Source organism: Opisthocomus hoazin, chromosome 20, assembly GCF_030867145.1.
Source record: "Opisthocomus hoazin isolate bOpiHoa1 chromosome 20, bOpiHoa1.hap1, whole genome shotgun sequence".
NCBI classification, from domain to species: Eukaryota; Metazoa; Chordata; class Aves; order Opisthocomiformes; family Opisthocomidae; genus Opisthocomus; species Opisthocomus hoazin.
In genome coordinates, this window is record NC_134433.1 from 17,452,085 (window position 1) to 17,469,573 (window position 17,489).

General features: G+C 40.0%; 2 protein-coding genes across 11 annotated transcripts in view; one reads left to right on the forward strand and one right to left on the reverse strand.

Moving 5' to 3' along the window:
- LOC104328510 (thioredoxin domain-containing protein 17) lies at positions 1 to 2,347 on the reverse strand. Its single transcript, XM_075440177.1, has 4 exons — positions 2,146 to 2,347; positions 1,259 to 1,340; positions 898 to 973; positions 1 to 280 (listed from the first exon to the last, which is right to left on the reverse strand). Exons 1-4 carry the CDS (start codon positions 2,285 to 2,287, stop codon positions 212 to 214), a joined length of 369 nt encoding a protein of 122 aa, XP_075296292.1. The 5' UTR covers positions 2,288 to 2,347; the 3' UTR covers positions 1 to 211.
- Positions 2,345 to 17,489, forward strand: part of KIAA0753 (KIAA0753 ortholog) — a 26,119-nt gene continuing 10,974 nt past the window's right edge. For 2 of the 10 annotated variants that reach the window (XR_012765917.1, XM_075440173.1), the window contains exons 1-13: positions 2,685 to 2,991; positions 3,301 to 3,452; positions 4,790 to 5,402; positions 6,729 to 6,835; positions 7,134 to 7,196; positions 8,106 to 8,315; positions 9,480 to 9,690; positions 11,075 to 11,274; positions 12,315 to 12,484; positions 13,541 to 13,628; positions 14,111 to 14,284; positions 15,311 to 15,392; positions 17,325 to 17,445. Coding sequence is in view for 9 of the 10 variants with exons in the window: in XM_075440173.1 (XP_075296288.1) it covers positions 3,363 to 3,452; positions 4,790 to 5,402; positions 6,729 to 6,835; positions 7,134 to 7,196; positions 8,106 to 8,315; positions 9,480 to 9,690; positions 11,075 to 11,274; positions 12,315 to 12,484; positions 13,541 to 13,628; positions 14,111 to 14,284; positions 15,311 to 15,392; positions 17,325 to 17,445 (2,129 nt within the window). In the remaining variant the exon portion in view is untranslated. Of the gene's footprint in view, positions 2,537 to 2,684; positions 2,992 to 3,300; positions 3,453 to 4,789; positions 5,403 to 6,728; positions 6,836 to 7,133; positions 7,197 to 8,105; positions 8,316 to 9,479; positions 9,691 to 11,074; positions 11,275 to 12,314; positions 12,485 to 13,540; positions 13,629 to 14,110; positions 14,285 to 15,310; positions 15,393 to 17,324; positions 17,446 to 17,489 lie in introns of those variants that run through there. The other 8 variants (XM_075440165.1, XM_075440166.1, XM_075440167.1 and 5 more) reach the window with 8 other exon arrangements.

The following is a 17,489-nucleotide window of genomic DNA, read 5'->3' on the forward strand; positions in this document are numbered from 1 at the left end:
TGTTTGCAAACTCAAGTTTATTTGATGAAAGATACAGTTTTTTGTTGCAGGATTTTAGTGGAAGGTTTGTACCCAGAATTTAAGGACATTTATCTTGACTAGTCTGAAGTAATTAACCACGAAAGTTCTGAGAAAGGTTAAGAATTCCTTGAAAGGACACTGCAAATAACTTGAGATTAATATCTTCGTAAATGATTGACTACCGGAGGATTTAATCTTCAGTAAACAACATACGCACAAGCTCTGCTTTAAAACATTCTTCTTCAACCAGCTTCTGAGGCTGAAAAAAAAGTTAAGATGTTTTAGGGGCAATTCAAAAACCTGTTCTAGACTAGAGCCATTTGTACATACTAACATTAGCCATACGGTAGCAACTGTTTTTCCAGGGAGGGTGAAGGGCGGGGTCGAGCGAGCAAGGTGCGAATAACTGAAAAATCCCTGAGGGTTTTCTGGCCTTGCAAGAGGCATTTAAATAACCTAAATTTAAATAATATGCACAAGTTAAAACTTGAGCTGTAGTCTCTGAATCATGACTACACTGCACATACCCTTGTTTCACTCCCCTAATTCAGCATTTGTATTTTTTAAAATGCGAGGAGCTGCAAGTCAGAAAGCTAACAATATGTTGCTAAGAATTTTCTCTGTGCCTAACCACTATGTGCTAAGTGTACATATTTTCTTTACTATGTGTTTATTGTAGACACTATTATACAGAAAGTAGAGTGGTTCTCTCTTGAGGAACTGTTTGAGGCAGGAAGAGTGCATGGATGGGAGCAAGAGCTGTTCCTAATTGTCTGCTCTTTTTAAACAAGGGGGTATCAAAATATGCACGACTAATTTACAGCCAGTTTGCCATCTGAATACCTGTAAATCTAGAACATACAACAAATCACTTACTGTTCCATATTTAAGTAGTGTAGGCACTCCTGTTAGTTTCAGATTCTTCCTGAATTCATTGTTGGGATCCTTCCAGCTGTTCAGAAAGAAAGGGTTAAGCACAGCTTGTAGAGGTGCAGTTTAAAGTTAGCCTGTTAAAATTCTTTCAAAAGGATGATTCAAAGGTCTTTGCCTTGCACCTCCCCAACCCACTTATCAGAACAAGCATGCAGATAGCATGTTAGAGATGGTATAAACTCAAAAAAATGCTTGATTCCTTGCAGAACAGGACAGTTCAGTCCACTGTTCCAACAGGTAAGTTAACCTCCAGTCCACAAATAGCAAAGTTCTATCAGTTGTTGGCATTAAAACAGTTACTTACTAGGCTCTGTCTCCTACTAGGCAGTAGATGAACACAGACTCATCAGGCATGTTATGAAGTTCCTTCCTCACAACCGGTTCAGCTAGAGAGTAATTTTTAAAGTGTATTAGTAGTTAATACTTTTACTGTGCTACAGAATCACATGATCTACTTTGACCATCATGGCTGCTAATCAATGTTTTCTCTGCTTCAGGTAGAGATCTGTATTTTGTTTCATCTTGTTATCCACAAGCTTTGCAGAATTTCTTTGAGTAAAGGCCAATTTCTGCTTTAACAGGTCAGAACAATAATCATTGTCTCCTTTCCGTATGCAAGCCCATCAGAACCGCAGTAAGCAGTTGCCAGATGTACTCTGGCTTGTGGGGTCCAGAAAGCTCAGTGCAATGTTTTCTGAGGAACTGCCTTAATCTTCTACTGCCAGACACTGCCTGCTAGATCCCTTCTGCCTCTCGGCACACAAAGTCGAGGTGAATTAACTGATCATCTAGTTGTTTGCTGGGCCTTTGTACCAGCTCCACTGAACAACACGCTACATCACACGCCGTTCGGTGGAACGCGGCTGCTGAAACCGAGAGCAGCACGGACCGCCCGTTAGCGACGGGCTGGGTCCCTGCCGCTACCGCTCACGCCCTGAACCTTGCCCGGTCCGCTCGCCATCCTCCGTAACGGTCCGGGACGGCGTGCGGCGGCTGCACCGGGAGCTGCTGGGGGTCCCCTGACGCGTCCCAGAGAGGGCGCCCGGAGCCCCTCCAGCCTCCTCAGGCGAACGGGAAAGCGGCAGCGCGTACCAGCGAGCAGGAGCGGACCCCGAGGCCGGACTTCCCCGCCGCCCGCCACGTCCGCCCCGCGCCCGCGGAGCCCCCCCCAGCGGCCCCCCGCGGGCTCACCCGTCACGCAGTCCGGGCACCAGCTCCTGCCCTCGGCGTCCTTGTCGCCGCAGAAGAGCGCGAAGATGGGCCGGCCGTGGTAGCGCTGCGCCGTCTGCACGAACTCCGGGTACCCGCGGACCTGCTTCTCCTCCCAGCCCATGGCGCCCGCGGGAGGCGGTGGGGAAGGGGAGCTCCGCCCCTGACCCGCGGCTGGCGCCGTAGTTCCGCGGCGCTCCGGACGCTTCCCGGCGGCCTCTGCGGCGGCGGTTGCCAGGAGCGGGTTTGAGCAGCGTCCCGGTAGGTCTCGGCCCGGGCCTGCCCGCGCGGGATGCCGTGAGGGCCGAGGCGGGGAGCAGGCGGGCTGCGGACTGTCGCTGGCTGTCGCCGACAGGGCCGGGGCGCGAGGCAGGTCGGCCGCTGGGCTCTGGCTTGCGGGCGGCTGGAGGGGGCCACGCCGCGGGGAGTCCCCCTCGCGAGGGGCGCGCCGTGGCCGAACCCTGCGGGCGGGCCCGGCCGAGCCGCGTGGGGGTGGGGAGGGGCGCGTGCGGCCGCGCTGGCGGGCGGACGAGGCCTGGCGCCTGGCGCCGGTCTCGGCGGGAGGTTTTAGCAGCCTTGTGCGTTGGATCCTGGTCGGTTTTCAGTTCTCAGAGGCGGACGAAGAAGACATAAGTTTCTGTCGGTCTCCACACGTTGCCAGTATTTTAAATCTTTCTCCATGAAGTTTAGGTGTGACCGTGACCTTGATCCGTTTTCCTTTGACAGTAACATTTTTTGTACAGACCCAATTGCCCTGAGCACTGCCTTAAGCTGTCTTCCTCGCCAGTTTTCTTTTCTTATCATTGCAGCGTACTATTTCCCTTGTAGGTAAGTAATAGCTAATAGCTGTAGAAGTTCTGTGGCAGCCTTCTTGTGGTTCACAGTATGAGCCTCGTAGTCTGTAATGGTGCTTCTTGCCTCTGGGGGGGAGGAGGTGCGTGTGTAAAAGAAGGATATAAATTGTAACTTTTGCCTTAAATGGCAGGATTGTACTCTCCATTTTGTGTACCACCTGTATGAGTGCACGTGATACGTTTTCCATTTCTACGTGCCTCCTCAGATTGGGTCTCTACCTGTTATTTATGTTGGACCTGGGATTGCTTTTCAGAGGCAGAAATAATGTGTGATTCTTCTTAGGTTCATGGTTGTAATTGTAAGCAAAGGACAAATATCTGAATTTTCAGCATCAAGCCAATGTGATGGGACCAAGCAAGCCAACTATGTCTGATGTTACACTTGCATTCACTACCCAGCTACACAGGAATGAAGCAAAAGCTTCACAAACACAGGTACTATTTGACTTCTGTGGCAATACCGAATTGGTTTTCATTTGTGATCGTTACAAAAAGATGATTGTGGCCCACTTCCTGAGATAGCCTACTAGTGAGTGTCAAATCGTCATACTTACTTTCATGATGCTGTCGTACATAATCTTGACACTGTCCGTTTGTAAGGGTATAGTTCAGAAACTATACCTGTAAATACCATTTGCCTGTCGTGATTTAATCCCAGTAGGCAGCTAAGCAGCCATTCACTCACTCTCCCCTGGTGGAGTGCGGAAGAGAATCAGAAGGGTAAAAGTGTGAAATCTCATGGGTTGAGATAAAGACAGTTTAATAGGTAAGGTGAAAGCTGCGTGCACAAAGCACAATAAGAAATTCATTCACTACATCCCATCAGCAGCCATGTGTTCAGCCATTTCCGCAGCTTCATCACATGTAATGATGAATTGGGAAGACAAACACCATAACTCCAAATATGCCCCCCTTCCTCCTCCTTCCCCACAGCTTTTGTTGCTGATCATGTTGTACGGTGTGTGATATCGCTTGGGTCAGCTGGGGTCAGCTGTCCCAGCTGTGTTTCCTCCCAACTTCTTGCCCACCTTTACTGACTGGTGGGTCAGTGTGAGAGGCGGGAAAGGGCTTGACACTGTAAGTGCTGCTTGGCAATAACTAAAACATTGGTGTGCTATCAACACCATTTTTCATCACAAATCCGAAACATAGCACCATACAGGCTACGACAAAGAAATTTAACTCTGTCCCAGTCGAAAACAATACACAATCTTAAACTCTTACTTCACTACATGGAAACAGAACCTAGAAACTTTATTCTGGTACCATTTTTCAGCTTTTCATTTCTCCTTCATCACGCATCTCCTTCATCATTTCTCCTTCTGTTACCTTTGTAAATTTAGTAATGCCTTACACTAAATCAGTATGATATATTCATACTGATTTATATTACTTATGTTAATTGTTAGAATTAATTAATTTAATTGTCAGAACTATTAAAAGAAATCCTTGTAAGGATTGTCCATTGCCCAGTCACTTTGGAGCACATTTTTCGAGCACATTGCTTACCTTCTCTAAGGTGCCCACCCTAAATTGTAGATAAGTGTCTAATGTTAATTACAAGATGATCTAAATGCTTAATTCAAAATAGTTTTGAATACTGAAATTTCTTTGAGTGGACGGAATGCCTTCCATGCATTGAAGAAGTACCATCATGACAGAATGCATTCTAATATTTAAGAAGATCCATTTTCCTTACTGTTACTCTAGAGTTGTATAGTGTGTAAAGTGTTCTGTATGACATCAGCTGGTTTTTTTACGCTTTGGAACAGCTCCAGTTTAACAGAAATGTTCCTGCAGTTCCAGAGAACTTGGCTCTCAGATTCTCTAACCCCCGTCCAATTATAGTAGAAAAACTGAAGGCATCCAATGATCAGAGAAATCTAGCTGGGAGTGAGGACCTCAGCATAAGAAGCTCTGGCATGTTTTCAGTGGTATCTGAAGAGAGACTAAAACTGGCTATTCAGCTAGCCAAAAGGGACATAAAACGAAGACATATTGAAGAGCAAGTGAAACAGCACGTGTTTGGAGATGTTGTCAATAAGCCATTGTTGGCCCAGAAGTCACAACAGCAGAAGACAGAAGTATTTGAAAGTACAGAAAATAAAAATGTACTGAAGTCTCAAACTCGCTTTAAATATCAGCAGAAACTTAACCAGCCTTCCAAAGTGGAGACTACCACCTCTGACGCTGAAGTTTATCTATACACACCAAATGAGGGAAAGCTAATACCAGCTGTTTTGGACTCTCCACCCACCCGTGACACAGGACCTGACCCCAAGCCAAATGTAAACAAAAAACAAGATAAAAATATGCAGGAAGTCCGACATCTGCAAAAGGAGTTGAGGAGCTATGTCCAGAAAATTGAAGAGCTGACAAAAAAAGGTGTAAGGCTGAACAATAATTACATTATACAAATGTACAGTAGTTTGCTGATTTTTTTTTTCTTTCTGTTTTTTGGCTTGGATTAGAATCTGTATTTACTACTGGATTTCTGAGAACCATCTGCTTTTTTCAAAAGTAGATAAAAGCTAGAATGGCTAGCCAGTTTAAGCAATGGCAGGGTTTCATATCTCTGAGTGTTTGTAGTGAGTTCCAACCCAACCTGCAATGATAGTAAGTTAGCGGTAGGCTATTTAATAACATGGGTGAAAAAATATTGGTGTCTGTAGGCCTATTGACTAGATATTCAGAACGCAAAAAGTAGTATCATAATTAATTAAATTCTTATCAGTGATGAGAAGGCAGACAACAGCTGATAAAATTTCATTGCATGAGTCTGACTCACCTAATTTATGGCTGTGCAGTAGCATGATTAATGTGCTTTCTGACACTCTGTTGTGGGCTAATCCTGACTGGCAGTGAAGCGCCACGCACTTCGCTCCTTTCACCCCCGGCAGAGAGAGAACAGAAAGATTAAAAGCAAGAAAACTTACAGGCTGAGATAAGGATAGTTGAGTAAGGGAAGGAAAGAGAAAGAGAGAAAGAAAGAAAGAAGACAAGTGATGCAAGGGCAGTCAGTCACTACCTCCCACGAGTAGACCTAATACCCAGCCAAACTGTGAACAATGGCTACCTTCCCCCACATTTTTTATTGTTGAGCATGGCATGGAATATCCCGTTGTCAGTTGGGGTCAGCTGTCCTGACTGTGTCCCCTCCCAGCTTCTTGCACACTCCCAGCCTACATGCTGGCAGAGCGTAGCTGAAAAAAGAGAAAGCCTTAGTGCTATGCAAGTACTGCTCAGTGACAGCTAACGCACTAGTGTGTTATCAACACTGTTTTAGTCATGAATCCACAATGGCACCATATTGGTGACTGTGAGGAAAACTAATTCCATCCCACCCAGCCCCAGTATATACTGCATTGGTTCTTTTGCAGTAACTAGCTAGATGTTTAACCATTCCTAACTTTGAGTGCTTTATCTGCAACTTTGTCATAAAACTAAAGGGTCGCATGTGATTTTGTAAGCTATGACTAATAAGCTATATTGTGTAAGAATGTTTAGTCAGCTTCTGAATAACAACATAATGCAGAGTTAAAATAACTAGCTTGCATTACTACTTACGGGAGCCCTGCAAAATATGTGATACATTGTGTATTGGTTCTGCGTGAAAGAGGCTTATTGCTGGATTATGTTTGTTATCATGGATTAATTGGGATTTTCACAGGTTAAATTAAGACATAAAACTTTACATTTCATGCTTTTTAGGGAGAGAGAGGGAAATTTTAGATCCTGATGCAGAGCGACGAGTTTGTGCTAGGAGACAGAAACAAGCTGCACGATCAGCTGGGATGCTGTATGTACTCCAGCAACAGGTAGGAACCAGCGTTTTAAATTGGGATGTATAGGAGCTAGTTTATTGTGATGAATTTGACAGGAATTAACTGAAACAAGAGAAATTTGATTGGGTTATCTTTGAACTTTCGTGGCATTCTAATTTAGATCTGAATGGTGTGACTAATTTCTCTCGTGACTGGCCAGAGAGATGAGCATCACCACTGGAAAATCTGGACTTTCACTCAGAGGTTACTGTGAAGATTTAATTGTTCGTTTATAGACATAGAGCTAATTCTGACTGACTTTCCCCTCTCCCACTCCTTTCTTGACAAACAGGTAAAAGACATTCAGGATGACTTAGAAAAACTGAGTCCTCATAAAATCAAACATACTAAAAAGGTAAGATGTAATTATCCTTCAGGCTGTATCTTATTGACACAAAGTTTTATAGCTAGTTGAGTTTGATTGTCTAGGGTACACCTGAGCCCTCTCCAGAAGGGAGATTTTTCTTTGTGTCTTTCACCTTTCATCTCATTCTCACAGAAGTGTGTCTCACTTGATCTGATAGTGCCTTTGCTGCTTCCCTCTTCTCCTCAGTTCTTATCTGTCTACAGTAAACTGGAGAGGAAGGCAGTTGGTCTTCTGCTTTTATGTGGCTCCTGATTCCTTCTTCATTCCACTTCCTTTTCTGAATAACACTGTGTTATACTCTTGACTACTTTTTTTTAGCTTCCTGTCAATGTCACCAAGTCTTATCAACCTCCTTTCTGATTTTCTTCTCTGCCCAGCTCTTTCAGAAAGAATACTGAGAGCATAGAATGGTTTGGTTGGAAGGGACCTTACAGATCATCTAGTTCCCACCTCCCTTCCGTGGGCAGGGACACAAGATCATGCCTACTGTTTGGCCAATATTGTCACATTGTTCTCTTGTGCTTTTCCATCACTTATATTTTCTTCTGTAACAAAAACTGGTGGATGGAGAATGTTCTATATTTCTGCAATTGTTGCACATTAAGGTCAAGCCCACAACTACAATACTCTCTTGCCATAGACAGTAGAAACATCAGAATATGTTAAAACCAGGCTATTTTATTTCAATCTGGCATGATACATGATGTCAGTGCTGTTGTGTAGTACCTTTAGATTATTTAAATGCCTTTTTTGTTTTGTCTCACAAATGGTCTCATATCAATCAGAATTACCCCAAGCCTGAGTGTTTCTCTATGAAATTTTGGCAACAGTTCTTTGAATAGTATCAGTATTTATAGAAACTGTAGCTATTAAAGCATTTCTTTTTCATTTTTCCAGTCTCGAGCAGTATCCAGATTGGCAGCAGCACACAGAGGAGCTGTACGAGCCTTGCAGGCATTTGCCAATCAGTTTACCGATCAAACAGAGATTCCTACCCACTACAAGGAACTGGGCAGACTCATTCGACAACTGTCTCTCTGTTCCGCGAAACTAGAAGTGGATTCTTCCATTTCTGATGTTATCATAGATATTTTGCTGCAAGTTGAGGTGGGAAAAAACATTTTGTTTTTGCTAAGGCAGAAAAGATGTAGTGAAATATAAGACTGCAAACTATATTGTGTGTTCATGAAATGGCAGAATATCTTACTGTTGGTTTTGGATTTTTTAAAAGCCATATTTTCTAGTGTATAAATATGTTTCTAATGTTCCTAAATAATGGTGGTCTAAAACAGAGTTGCATCCTAAACATGGAAGCTACCTGCTGCTGTTCTTGTTGATGCTGTTCCTGTCTTTATTGGCTCTCCTGGTAGAATGAGGACTGGTATCGATAATCATAACAAAGGAGTTTCTGATCATTTGCCATTTGCAGGACTAAAAGAATTGCATTTTACGCATTGGTGTAAGTTACGTGTTTATTGTTTTGCAACATATGCTTTAGTCATCAGGATTAGTGATCAGCATCTGAGCCTCACACCTTGTGGTGGGTGCAGAATTGTCCAGGCAGAAGATAAAGTTGTAGTTACAAGAGTTACTTAAGCTCTGTGCCCTTCAAATGGCTTTTGTTAGTGATATCTCATGTCTTAAAACATGTTGCTGGGATAAGAGAAAAGTTCTGATTCACGTTTCCTGCTGCAGTTCCTACCTACAAGATTATTTGTTTTTAAGTAAGAACCTATGTAACCTGAACTATTATGCAACCAGTATTTAATTTGAATAAAAGAAACTGATACAATTGCCATAAGATATTTTATTTTCCTGAAAATATTGTTCTAACTGTAAGAGCTGTGGTTTTATTTTTACTGTTCTGAACTGCTTATGAGAACAGTAACAGGGCTGACTGCCTAGGAACAGGAAAGGAGGTAAAATTGTTTAAGTCTGGACTTAGCATTTGAAGAAGTGTCTGTCTCTCTTGCCGTAGTCATGTGGGCATTTTTTTTTGCCTGTAGCCTTTGTGTCCATTTCCTTTTGAACACACTGTAAGGAGATAATTTGCTGGAGTCATCTGTAAATGCAAAAATGCGAGCCCTTTCTGTAAGATTTAAGCTACTAATATGAAGAAGATTCTGCATGAACAAGCTATCAGGAATAATCACTACCACAAAAACCAAAAACAAAACCACACCAAAAAAAGTTCCGACTGCTTGAATTTGCTTCTCATTATTACATCACGTCTACTAGGAGAGTAATTAAAATTCTAAATATTTGGGGCAGGATCTGGATTCACTGATGGAAAAGAAACAAACACCCAAAAAAGTGAAGAAATATATTTCAGCGTCTCGGGGCAAATCTCCACGGAACACTGAGACATTTCCAGCCAGAAAGCAGCATGCGTCTCCAAAAGGAGAAAACAAACCTCTCAACTTAAAGGGACAGCATGGACAAGAACCTAGAAAACCTTCAGCTGCCAGGAGTCTCTTGACTGGTTTGTATTTTGAGTTATTAAATACATTTTTATCAGTTAACTTACCATCTGCAGTTCAGTTTTGTAGCGTGTTATATATTGTTGGTCTGAAGTGTATAACAGCTCATATAGAGTTATGTGATTCACATAGCCTTGTTACGCATTTTTTTTTCAGCTGTTCCCCTGAGATGATAGACCTGCAGGTTTATAGTCCTCTTTATAACTATATTATTATTATCCTCATGTTCTTCCTATTTTTGTCCATTCCTTTTACCATTGGCTACACTTGGATTGTTTTTCTGCAGTGTACACCTAAATGGCAGTTTACAAGTTGATGTCAAAGGTGCATACAGAACATTTCCAAATGTTTACCTAGATAACACTGTATAAATATATTATTTTGGAATGCAAAGTCGCTGACTGGTAGCATATCTCCAACAAAGCTACCTTTGTCTAACTGTTTACAGTGAAAAAATATGCTGAAGCCTTGGCTCAGAATGTCCTTGGTTTGTGCAGTTTCTCTACTTTTGAGAGGGGTGGCCGTGTTTTATTGTTGCCAGTTCGTTAATGTTAATGTCTTCTGCACAGTGATCACAGTTTCAGTACCTAGCAACACCTTAACTGATAGTTAAGTGGAAGACTTGTTTTTTCACTACTGGTTCACCATGCAATCTTTGGGAATTGGTTTACTTTATTGTTCTTTTACTTCATATATGAAAGGAAATGGGCTTTACTCTTTCTCAAGGTGAGATAAAGTTACCACCTGAAGTATTTTGACACCTCATGAAAACCATTATAGCTTATTACATTAATATGTAACCTATATTAAGTATTTTCCTTCTTTGGGGTGTCTTTCTCATGCCTCATACTGTTTTTTGCTAAAATAGTAAGTATTCCTTTCTACCTCTAGGTAAGGGCAAGAAGAATTCTATGAGATTAATTAATCTTTGGCAGTCCAGAGAGACAGTATATTGACAAGCATCTAATGATTTCCGCATGTCTTGCTGTCTAAAAAAGAATGTTTTGTTATCACTGCCTAGACCTCATATGGCAATTACTACCAAAAGGCTTTCCTATGATTTTCATATATATGTCTGTTTTCAAATGTCTATATACATATGAATATATATATGCACGCAAAACCCAAAATATCCTGTTTATTGAAACAGAGTAAGAAAGACAATTTATTTAATACTTGTCAAGAGATACAAGGAGCTTTGTTTCTTTTTCTATTTTATTTTTTTGGATAATGGTAGAGCTTAGAAGTTCATGATTAGGTATACCTAGCATAACAGAAGTATCAAATGTAGAAATAAAGATGATTCTTGCCCCTTTCAACTTACACTTGAAAGCTTATTTATTATTTTTGATACAGATAATCATTGACATGTTTCAAATATTTCAGCAGTTCAGAAGGCAGACAGTTGTGCCCATATATTGCACAATAAATTCCAAGAAGAAAATGGCCCACCTACTCCAGAGCGAAGTGCCACTTTACAAGGAAGCATAGATGCACTGGTGAGAGCTAGAGCTGTAAAAAAAGGTCCCATAATTGAAAGTAGCCCTATGAAGGAGAAGGGCGTGTTATTACCTGCAAAATCACAGGTATGGAAGTGATAAAAGAATTTATTCTCTTTTTCTACTTGTCCTCTGGGATTTGTTGTATAATGTAAGTAATTTCATCACATGTTTTTTGAAAGTAGTGTTGTTGTTCCTTGGAAATGCACTGTACAACTAGAAACAATGAATAGCAGAATTAGCAAGGAAACCTTTCACCGAAACTAATTTCGTGTTTGACATTAGTATGGTTATTTTTCAATTTGAAATTAAAGCTGAAAGATTTTCCTCTTACTGGTCGTACTCTGCCATGAAAAATGTACTGAGCAGTAATGGTATGCTAATGTTAGTGTAAGGATATAAGTTAGGCAGATTTACTTCATTGATTACAGAAATTGTAAAACTTCACAATATTCTGGTTTCTGGTAAGTTCTTGCAACCAGCAAGAGGCTTCTGTATTGCAAATAAGTGAGTTCTTTAAAGAATATTTCAAAGTGCTAAATTTTGCGAATAGTTGGGATTTTTTAGTAAATGGTTTTTTTTCCCCTTCATCAGAGCATCGCCTTCAGCTTGAAAAGTCAGATCTGATACAGTAACATAGGTGTACACATATGTGACTTTTACTGCTTCCCATTTCTATCTATCAGTGAGGATTGTGGGCAGGAAGGTTAATCATTTCAATAATTCATACTGAGGAGAATAGTCTAAGTGTCCCTGTACCAAATACAAATATGGCAATATTATAGTTTCATGAATGAATAAAATGTTACCTTGTAAACCTTCTCTTTGGATTAACTAAGATTTAACACAGAGTCTAATTCTGAAAATTTCAAAAGAAGTTTTCCCCCATAAAAAGCAACATTAGAAAAATTGAAACTGTTTGCAAAAGGAATAGTTGCAGGTTTAAGCATATGTTCTGTTTGGGCACAATTGTACTTGCCTTTACATCAGTTGTAAAACCTCCATGTCAACTCTGCAACAAAGCCAGAAGCATGACTTCAAGACAAATTCTGAAGCAGAATGCAAAATACTTTTAACAATTCAGCAACTGGAATATAGGTTTTTAATGTGTTTGTGTTAATTTTAAGGGAATGCTGAAATCTCCAAAATCAAGACAGGTACAGCCTCAAAGAAAGCATGCCCGATTTCAAGAGACAACTATAGCTTTCCAGCTAAAAGAGAACAAACGACTTATTAAGGAGAGCAGAATACCCTGCGTGCCTCCAAACCCTACATCTCCACCTGTTTCACCTAAGCGGTATGTTCACAGTCCAGTGGCACCCATCTTTATGGGACTTTCCTGTGGAAATTCTGCTGTATCTGTACTAGTAAATAGGATGGATTTGGCTTGGCTGTCAGACCATGAAGGCAAGTGGCACAACACCGCTTGCTACCGGATCGCTGTATTCTTTTCCCACTTGTCACAAAGTGGCCTCATTCATACAGCCTGCGAAGAGCTGTTGCTTTATGCTTTTTCCTGGATCAGGTCCAAGTATTGTTTGGGAGTCACAGGCCAAACTGTGCTAGACAGGGCACTGACAAAATACACAGTATGCGGAATGGGTATTCACCGCACTGCATTAAGAAGGTGAATATTATCTCCCTGTTCCAGAAGGACAAAATATCTGTCTTTGTCCTAGCCAGTAATGGAGTGCAGGTTTGTTTATTTTAAACTATATTCAGCATGCTGTAGACCAGGATTCCCCGAATTTAGTTTGCATTGGGACTGCTGTTTGTGGCAATTGAAGCAGGAGATTCAACTGCCCACCCAGCTGCTGGATCTGTAGTAGGCAGTGTGCATGGTAAGATATGGAGCTTTTCTCTCCAGCTAGTATTTGTGGATAGCCATGAAGTTGCCTATTTGCCAGTAGCAGAGACGTAATTGAAGATCCCTGGTTCTCAATAGAATTTCCTGGCTTATATGGTCTGAAAGTCAGTATTAATTTTCTCTCTGAAGTTTTTTGCAAGTTTTCTAAGACTCAGAATCACATGATTCCATTCTTCAGTTGTTAGAATGTGTATTTTGTAACACTGTATGTTACTGTTTTATTTTTGAAGACTAGGATGACTTGAAGCCGAAAATTCAAGAAGAGTGAAGGTTCTAAGTGACCTTAGCAGAGGAAAAATGAAAAAAATAAAAAAGTTAAAGTAATTAATTACTTTGAAGAGCTAATAAATGGTGTCACGTCTGATATGGTCTTCTCCCTACTCCCACCAGTCCCCCAAAAAGTACATTTATGTGTTTAGCTTTTTAAAATTATTGTTGTCATACCAAGTTTCAGAATGGCATTGTCATTTGTTCTTTTTTGTGTAGGTCACAAAGTGCTTCTCCAACCAAGTATGCAAACAAAGTTGAGAAGGCAGTACGGGAGCGCTTAGAACCTCTGTTAGATAGGACACAGGTAGTACAGTCAAGCTCATGCCACTGTTTGAAGGATGCCTTTAGAGCTGTAAAATATTTATAAAGGGGCAACACACAGTTTCTTTTCAACTTAATGCAAGTCATATTTATGTAGTCAACATAGTTTTGGACATTTGGAGAGTGTATTTCCATTTCAGTGTGTGGGTCCTAAATTATTGTAATAAAGTTTGGCAAAGCTGCATTAAATATTTTGGTTAGCTTCTTGTGAAGTAGATGCGTTTTTAAGTTGTTGTTGAATGGTCATAACAGTTCCACATTGAACATGACCGGGCTTGATAAGATTATTTTAATAATTCTTATAATGCCATATTTAATCACTAAATGAATTTGGACTACTAATGTTAATGACTAATAATACAGAAAGCTTGCTTATCATGAGAGCATTTACATTTTATTTAGAAGATTAGTCTCTCCTTGGAAACAAACTGTCATTTTTTTGTTTTGTTTTGGTTTTTTTAATAGCAGGTTGCAGCAAATGCAGATTGTCTGAGTGAAAAGCTACTGGATGATCTTTTGGAAGATACTGCTCAGGAACTGTGGAATATGGAACAGCATGAGAGACTCCAGACCAAGGCTCTGCCTATGGCTGTCACTCATAGTCTGGAGTCAATGTTGCAAAGAATGGAAGAAATTGAAGTAAGATTTTCTATTGTGGTTGGTCTTACTAGTGCTCATTTCTTGCTTACTGTCCATAAATCTGTAAGTATCTACATTCTTAAATGAAGCAAGGTCTGACTGGATCAGTGTATGAAATTAAAGACTTGGAAGGAGTTTGCACTTCCAGTGACAAGTAGTGTAAGAATAGAAGAATGTTTGCCCTAATGGTTTTATGGCTAGCTTTAGGGATGGAAGACCTGAGTTTGATTCCCACATCAAGACATTGTGGCTTAGATCATCATATATGAATGGGAGAATCAATATGGTGATTATGTTGATTGTCTCACAGGTTGGAAAGTGTTTGAATATTTATGAATTTTTTTTTCTTCTTTTTTTTTGTGATCTAGGATCCTAGTAGTCTAATAGCATGAGCATCTCAGACATATGCTCTGGCAATCCAAAATATTTTACAGGCCAACGTGGGGAAGTCAGACAAATACATGGTTATCTGTGCCCTTATTTATCTATCTTTCTATGTAAATATTCATGAAGTTATCAATTCCTTGACTTGAACTTTCTCGTGTATTGCTTTCTTAAAAATTTTTCTTTGATCAGCTGTTCCATAGTTTTTGGTTCAATTCTCATTTCGACCTTCCTGTTCAGTGAAATTTAGCCTAACTTAAAACTACTGAGTTTAGTGCTATTGACTTCTAGAGATCTATTCATAAGTTGGAGGCGTGAAGCTTACATTGTGCAGTGTCATTATCCGTATGAGGCATACATTTGGATTTACTGTTGGTAAGTCAGGAACAGCGTGAGGGCTTGTTTGGCTAATTGCTGTTGATCTGAAATGATACTGGCAACTAGTTTGAGTCTTCATCTTGGATGAGATGGTTATCTGTGATTTCACCCCCGTACCCCTTTCTGTGTTATGTTAACTAGGCAAAATAAACCTACTTTGACCAAGGAGGATCATGAATGACCTGCTTTCCTATGGGGTGATACCTAGTACAGCTGAACTGCTAAATATGTGTTGACTGATTAATTTTGTATGTTCAAAACCAGAGATACCAGGAGGCTGTACGGAGGAGATTCACCCAGATTGTGTACAATGATTCAGAATTCTGGGCCCAGGAAGACAAAATGGGTAAGTGTGTTTTTAATGCAATTTACTTTTACCTGTAATCTGTATCTGTAAATTCAAATATTTTTAAATCAAAATCATTGGATTATGTGTTACCCAATACCACCAGCCAGACACATTATTTACTATAGGTGCTCCTTTCAGAGGACTGTTTCTAAAATATAGTTCTAAAATCAATGTTTTGAAGAGGAAGGATCTCTTCTGAGAACAGGCTGTCATTTTTTACTTGCCTTTATTGGGGCTGCATTTGGATGGAAAGCACTGCTAGTGCAACTTAGCTGAAGGGTCGGAATCTTTAGCATGTACTTCCAATCATCAAATGTTAAGTTTGAATGTTGTTGACCCTCTTCTAGGCATTTTTAATTCCTTAGCTTAGATATGTTCTTTTCTACCAAAATGTGAGTAATGATTTTTGTGCAGTGAAGAAGGTGTTCCATAAGCACATACACTCTAATTCATCTGTAAGCTACTTGAATTTACTCCAGAAGATAGCTGGTTTACTTTCTAAGTCTGAGGTATACTAAAGCCACTTCACTTGTTTTCTTGTTAAGCTCTTCAAGACTTGCATGTCTTCAGTTTTGAGAAAAGGACTGGTAAATCTCAGTCTTGAAAATAGTATTTAATGTGTTCTTATTTGACTTGTTTCCATTGAAACGCCCTTAATTACTTAGCAGTAATCATTTTCATGCTGAAGAATTCAGAACTATTCTTAAGAGTTCACAGGCTGAGGTAAGGTACAGTGAAACAGTTTGTTCCTACTGTTGATTGGCTTAGGCAGGAGCAAGCAGATACTAATTTTCTAGTTTACTACTTCCATTTTATTTCCTTTGTTTTAATAAACCACCAGTTTAAGTGGCTTAAAGTTCAAGAGTAAGTGTTAGGTAAATATTAATGTAGCAGTGAATCCGTGACAGTTTAAGGATCTTCTGTCAGTACACAGAAGATAATATTAAATTGCTTAAGCTTAGAAGATCTTTCTCTTCCCTTATTCCTTTCAAGTGATGGTGATATGGTTTTTAGATCTTGCCGCATACAGGCAAGTTTAATTTTTATAGCCTCAGAAAATCTGGATTTTTCTGTACAGAATTTCTTATCCAATCTGCTTCAGCAAAAAGTATTTAATCCTTGAAAAAAACACAGTTTGGATGCTTCCAGTTCACATTAATCACAGTTTTCCTGCTTGTTTTTGTTGTCAAGAAAATAAATGGAAGAATGTAAAGTCCTTCCAATGAAAGATATAACTAACATTTCACATAAGATTAAATTTTTGATAGAGAGGGACCTAAGTAATATTAGTAAGAAACTGTTCACTAGCGAAAGGTAGCATTCCAAACAATAGTTTGATATTTCCTATACCTAAGTGTACATACTTTAGTATTGTTTGCCACAGTGGCATGCTAATAAGGATGACTTATGTTTGTTGTTTTTCCCAACCCCCTGCTCTATTCTTTATCCTACTATTTGTTTGAATATGACAGTGAAGCTACATTAATTTTCCAAGCTGAGTATGTGATCACATAGTGACTTTAATGGAACTGTGTTGTTTTATGCTAGTCAGAAAATCTCACAATAAGACTGGTGAAGACTTAGCCCAAATCTTGTTGTTGGTTTTTTTCCATATCTTGGATCTAATGCCAAGCTTAATAGACTACACCAGTCTTGGGGGGGTATTTTCTATCTGTCCTCCAGAAGTATCTGCTGACACAACAAAGTATTTATACTAAAGGTAGGATTTGTAAAATGCTCAGCTTTAATACACTGAGCTCTTGGAAATTCTATCTTGAATGTACATTTTAGTGGCTTGTCACCTTCAATACTTGACTTATCTGAAGGACTTCCTCTTAAAAGAAGCAGTCTTTGTGAGGACTTACCTGCAATAAATGTAGTTTTTCTCTTCCAAAGAAGCAATTTTAAATGTTATTTTCTTACTCTTAGAACAACAAATTACATCAGTAGCTAAAAGACCTACATCACCTCATCCAATTCAGATAACCAAATTAACTGGATGCACAGAGGCAGAAATGGGCATTTTATTTGAAAAAGTTCTTGATGGCAAGTAAGTAGAATATTCGGCCCTACGCTAAGCTGTGGTGCGTATGA